Genomic DNA, 6,846 nt, shown 5'->3' on the forward strand with positions numbered 1-6,846 from the left:
AAAATTAATATAGAAAAATGAAAATTAATAAATTATATTTGAATTTTTATTATTAATTTTATAATATATACATATATATGTATATAATAAAATGGGAAAATGGAAAGTAGGGCTTTTGTAATAATCATGGCATGCCAAACATGAGACTATCTTTTTTGTCCCGTCCCATCCAATGTAGTCTACGCACCAAACGCACCCTAAAGTTCTATCGAGGTTCTTATTTTGTTGAGATGAAAACGGTATGACAGAAAAAATATGAAAAATAATGTTCCACCATCCCAATAGTAGCAGCTGTAGTTTGTTGCAATCAAGCGGACCAGGAAATCTCACATAAAGTAGGGTAATATAACACCTATCAACCACCAGATCATCAATCAACAATGAGTCTAAGATGTACAAGGAACACCATCAAAAAATATGAGCTCTCAAATCAATTATGGAGGTTACAATGAAAAGGGCAAAAAGATATCTAAACCACCTACGTACGATTATACAAATAATAAATACTAAAATCAGCTTTTTGCACAGGCGTATCCGACAAATACTATAACACAGAGATGAGCGGGTTCTATAAACCTAAAGGCTTGGCCTTGCGTATATGCCCCATGCTATTCACAAGATCTTTCCTGGTGCAAACTGGAAACATATTTATGTTCTTTAATACCTTCAGTCGCCAAACAACGTATGGAAAACTAAGCTGATCCCGGGAGGTAAAACGAACGACCTCATTGAACCAGAGGCACATGAATAAGTTAGTTACTGGAGTATGTTCCCTCACAATCACCGAAGCCTCATTTAGAGCTGCACAAATAGTAAACGTACGATTAGGCATTCATAATGTCTACCATTATGAAATTGAGGAAAGGATGAAAGAGTTGTGGTTATCATATAAATGTATCTTAAGGTGCCAATACCAACTTCTCTTGGGAAACCATTTGTGTCCAGGACAGTTTGTGTACATCTTGATTAATCCCATGGGCCTTGAAGATGACAGTGGAAAATCCCTAGTGAACCTGAGGAGACTCAAACCGGCGACCTAGTCTTTATGGGTACCAGCCAACTTGCCTGCTAGTGATTTGGGATGTTATGGGGTTATATTGACTCCAGCATTCAAAACCGCCTAGACTTATGTCCTAATCTCTATTAACTAAAACAGATACTTATGCTCCCCATTGCTTTCAAGTTTAAGAGGATCTAATATACAAGTACTAGTTATGAAAAATGGATGTGCACGTGATGGATCAAGTTTTGTTCCCTATCCTGGCTTGCTTTATCATCATCAATTTCATCATCGTTAATCCAACACTATAAAAAAAACGAAAATTTATTGAACAAGTCCTTGATCTAACAGAACATTTAACTCAACATGGTTAGAGTTCTGCATGTATATAAATAAGCAAGTGTGGATTCACCTCGGCTATGTTGCAGAAACAAAAGATAAAAAAGAAAGGATGCAAAAATCTTGTTTCTTTCAAACAAATGGAGAGGAGTTCCAATTAGCTCTGTTTCTATTCACCAACACCATTTAACATATTAAGTTATCTGAAGAGATAAATGGACCAAGAGAAGGAAGGCATAGTGTAGTGCACAAAATAGAAGAATACTAAAATGATGAAAGATATGGCAGTATCACATGAGAAAACAAGATATATTGGCCCTTGCATGTGCATGGATAACAACCCTGTGTCCATGCAACAATTTCCACATTGGCAAGCCCAGTATTAATTACATTGCTCCATATTTTACAAAAGTTAGAACTTAAATATTTGATTACCCCTATACTCATCTTTACAAAATCAGATGCAATTTATCTGAGGGACCACAAGAAACTCTTCTTTAGTTCTAATATTCTAAACCCCACCAAAGAGCCCTTCTTCCCCCCACCCACAAACCCCAAAAAGACCAGCATGCAGGTATATGAGTGCAAGGGCACTAATTGAATTTACCAAGGTGCCGGCCTATTTTATGCTTGAAACTTTGTCCATGATCGCTAATAAAGGGATGGAGTATTTAAGCGAACCAGTTATGGAAAAAGAAGAACTTGAAATTCCTTCCTTAATGTTCTTGATTGTTTACTGGAAGTTTTGTTACTGCATGTTATATTCCAATAGGATATTGAAGCATACCTTTCTTGCCATTAACTCTCTTATCTTCAGGGAGGCCATCATGGCGATATTGAGTAATTTGTAGTTCCACTTCTTCTGGGGTGGCTTTGTTTTTCTTGACAACAGCCTTTGCCTCATCATACACACTGCTACGGGCTCCATGTTCAGAAATTGCAAGCACAAAGTTTGAACGCCATAGAAGTGCCTCCAGGACTCCCAATGGGTCTCTCCTGAACTGGGACTTTGAGTCCACCCATATGGAATATTTTGCATGAGGAAATAGACGATGTGCCAGCATCTGATGACATCAGCTTTAATTCAGTACTTACAATTATTACTCACACAATTGGCGATAAAGCTATTGATGTATGGAAGAGAATACAATAAGATAGAAATTCAACTCATGTACACTCACTTGGACAATTACAAAAAAAAATTCAATTATTCTCACTTATTTAGTTATAAGACATGATAACTAAAGTGTTTTCGGTTTCACAAAAAGGTCCAAATGAGCAAGCCAGGACCACACGGTATATACCATCCAGTTCTGCCACCATCATGTGGGCCTGTGGCACATAACTGGAACACATCGACCTAAAACAAAAAAAGTAGAACTGGTAATAATAAGACTAGTGAGTTGATCAGATTATTGCTTCTCAATAATAGGAAACACACATAGATGCGGAAGTGGGATAAAGGGAGATGACATATTGTCGGTACAAGCCCATTCAGCATCTTAATATGTTCATAAGGAAGCTTTCACAAATGTGCTACTAAAATAAGATTCTACACAGAACCTGGCAAACTCAAATGCAGTACCTGAAAGATAATGGAACTCTAGGGTAGTTAAAAGTATTTGGCAAAGTGATACCTCGCATTATGATTGAAATTAATTGACATCAAAGCAAGGTGATTAATTGATATCAGAGCAAAAACCTTGCTTTGATGAAGGAGATGGAATAATATTGGGGTCACCGACAATTTCTTTACCTTTGGGATTTTTCCATTCAACCTTTGATCTCTGAAGGGAAGATTTCTGACAACGACAATGCGCCACTTGCCAATAAAACGTTCCTCATCAATTTTATGTCCCTGTGCTTCCTGTGTTGCAAGAGTTATTTCATCCCAAAATGCTACATAGCAGACCTGCATAATTTTATCCTGTGAGATCATTGAAATTAAGGACATCTACATTAATATGAATTTGTGATTTAAATATGCTGACCTTCTGAAGTGATGCATCTGACATCCCAATAGGCTGATAAAGATCGTCTCCACCACCAAATGCACAAGTAGAAACTACACTTTTGCAAGTTTGCATATAACTTTTGTCTTCATTTGATATTGTAAAACCTCCACTCTCACTGTAAAAACCACAGTGTACAGATGCAGTTTCATTCACCTGTGGTATCAGTCATTGATAAATTAATTAATAACAACTTACATAGGTATACCAATAACAAGAATGTAAGAGAACAGAAAGGCATAGATGTGGAAGGTTCAAGAATTAATTCTGGATATACATCTGGTTTGATGACAAACTTTATAGAAGTGATAATAACTTCCAACTCCAACCGAACAACTACAGGAATGAAAACTTATTACATATCAAAAGAGGCTATAACCTTAAAACTTTTCTCTCTCTGATTAAGAGTTTGGTAACCAGTAAATAGATTAAACCTTGTGGTCCCCATCTCCTGTTGAGAATTTGTATCATAAGGTGTATCACTCTCCGACAAATATATCACTTTCTTGATAGGAACAAATGAATCTTTATTCAGCGGGAAATCCAGTTGTTGAAGTTCTTCAGGAGGTAGGAGCTTCAAGCAACCTGATACGATATATGAAAGTGTCATGAAGTGAAATACTTCGGGTGCCCACAAGATGTTAGAAGAGGATTAATACAGAGAATGAAACTACTCTAGCCTACATCACACCATTGAGAATCTCATATAGGTGCACTACATTACATAATACTCATCATTATCTATTCTGAATCAAGGAAGATTTAATTAATGATGCATGTATTTTTAATAGGAGAATTGGAACTTTTGGATCTCATTCACTACTTAAATGAGCTTGTATTGTTCAAGTCTCAGGGATAGATGAATTCTGATCATCATACTCATGGATCCCTGATCTGCATCTCACTCTTAACATAATGCATCTTTGATCTTCCTAGCTAGAATATTAAAGATCTTGAGCCATGATGCCAACAACTGAGCATCGTTCTACATTGTTGCCTCCCTCAGATGATCCCTCACCATATCTCACTAATGGCCCTCACGAAGGAGAAAACTCTTCATCACATAAAATGAGCTGCACATATTGTGGGTTTAAAAGACTGTTACTAACAATCAAGAAGCAATAAATTCCTCGCAGTGCAGCAAGGTTGAAGGACAGATCGACGTTCTAAAGGCTTCAACATTACTTTGTAGAGTTCCACATTAAACTTTCTTATCCCACTTTATATTTTGAGACCTATACAAGTCTACCACACTTGTAATTGTAAATTTTGTATGCAAGTTATTCAGAACAAGTTAACAATAGCATGAGTATTAGCCTTTTCACATTTAGGTATTGCATGTTGTCAATTGAATTGTTCTAACATGGGACCCAATCCACAATACAATTTGCAAAAACAGAAATGTCCTTTCAATCTGGTGCACTACTTAATAAAATAAAGGCATCAAAGAAAGCCTCGTCGCAATATCCTTCCCAAAATCCTAACTCTATTCCTTCATTTCCAATTATTTGGACATACGTAGCAAGTTGTCCAGTTTCAATTAGGATGTTCTGTTTTTCTGTGTTTCAAATTCACATGTTGAAAGTTGCCTACCAAGCTCCAAGTTATATCATCAGTTTGCAGATGATATAGTTCAGGTCTCACGGGTCTGGGAGACATATACGTTCACATTCATGTTAATGCTAGTCAGAATCAAAGGTAATGGCCATAAGGTAGTAATTTTTTGCTGTTGATTGTTTAATTCATCACAAATGAACTTAAAAACTTTCACAATTTGATCTTTCCCATGCTTTGTCCATACAGTAATCTAAATAAAGTTCCAGTATTGTACTAATTGAAGATAATAATCGAAATCTAAGCAAACCACAACTTCTAGTTCACTTAATTCAAACAAAGTTCGCTCTAACGTCTAGACACGACCATGTACAATCACAAAAAATGCGATTCAAATGTTAGAAGATCTTGTGAGTGACTTACGTGGAGCATCTAGACGATTCAAATTCCCCTCCGGTTTCTTAGCCGAAGAGACTACTACATTAGGTTTCTTATCATGAATACCAAGTTCTGATTTGACCGCACTTGATTTCCAGCCAAGTTTAGAAGTCTCAAAAATGAGTAGTAGTACTGCAGCAACAAGGACCAATATCGGCCACCATCTCGTTAGTTGCTTGCAAGTTCGGTTGGCTAACTCGCTTTTCCCTCGGAACTCCGATTTCCGGCGTTTTCGTCGTGGTCGGGACCGCAACTTGCCTCCAAATTCATCAGGATGGTCGTCCGCCACCGGAATCGATATACCGTTGTTGAACATTTGTTCTGTAATCGCACCGCCGGAGATCTATAGTATCGATGGTAGTCGACGACGTCACGACTCCATCTAAACTCCGGGTTACATTTGATCCGCTGTATAGTCTGGGTGAACCTGCTTTGGATCCGACAAAAAGGTGAATAATGCACTTAGACCCCTTGCATTATTGAAAATGTTCAAATCTTTACTAATAGTTTAACTTAATAAATTAACCCCTGCTTCATGCATCGTAAGCTTTGAAGTAATATACTTAAATATCTATATTTTATAGTATACTAGAAGGGTACTCGTGTAATGCAGCGAGATACATCTTGATTTTAATATTTTATTTTATTTTTTATCTCAGTCGATGTTATAATATGGTATTATATGATTTTGAAAAAGCGATGATGTTTTTATGTTTTAATAAAACATAAATTTAAATATATCATAAAAACTTGACAAAAATATATCGATATTAGTATCAAATTAACTATTTAAAATTCTTCATTTTTGGTGTAATTTTTAATTCAATTTTTTTATTATAATTTTATTTAAGTTCAATATTAAAGTAATTTATATTTTTGTTTAATAACATAATTTTCTTATAAAGATAATAATTGATTATTTTGTTAGAACTCGTCCTAATTATATTTTAGATTTTAAAATGAGATGTTTATTCTCTATTTGATTATGTTTATCCGCATACCGCAGTTAGTTACATGAATTCAAACATGGAGCTTTAATAAGTTGTACATATGCATAATTTACTTGTAATCTTGAAATTTTAAGTAATATGTATCAATATACAATATTTCATGCATAAAAAATAGTTTTTAAATTTTTTTGTCAAATGCTTTATAATATAGTAAAGATTACAAGATATTTGACAAAAACTCTTAAAAATCATTTTTTATGTATGAAGTATTGTTTATTGATGCATATTACTTAAAATTCAAAACTACAAGTAAATTGTGTGTAACTACAACTTATTAAAGCTTTATGTTTGAATTCATGTAACTAACTGCAAATAAACATAATTAAATAGAGGATAAACATATCACTTTAAGTATAAAAAAATTAAAATACAATTGAGATAATTATTGACTTCTAATAAAATACTTGATCATCATTTTTATAAAAAATTATATTATTAAACTGTGTTAAGTATAATTTATTAAAGTTAGTTTGAATTCGTGTAACTAACTGCA

General features: G+C 34.7%; 1 protein-coding gene across 1 annotated transcript; it reads right to left on the reverse strand.

Annotated features, from left to right (window-relative positions):
* Positions 1–370: 370 nt before the first annotated feature.
* Positions 371–5,724, reverse strand: LOC112510175. Its single transcript, XM_025115497.1, has 6 exons — positions 5,329–5,724; positions 3,731–3,936; positions 3,331–3,507; positions 3,096–3,251; positions 2,127–2,403; positions 371–801 (listed from the first exon to the last, which is right to left on the reverse strand). The coding sequence occupies exons 1-6, from the start codon at positions 5,657–5,659 to the stop codon at positions 569–571; spliced, it is 1,380 nt and encodes a 459-aa protein (XP_024971265.1). The 5' UTR covers positions 5,660–5,724; the 3' UTR covers positions 371–568.
* Between the last annotated feature and the right edge of the window lie 1,122 nt (positions 5,725–6,846).

Source organism: Cynara cardunculus (genome assembly GCF_001531365.2).
Source record: "Cynara cardunculus var. scolymus isolate 2C chromosome LG 3, CcrdV1, whole genome shotgun sequence".
NCBI classification, from domain to species: Eukaryota; Viridiplantae; Streptophyta; class Magnoliopsida; order Asterales; family Asteraceae; genus Cynara; species Cynara cardunculus.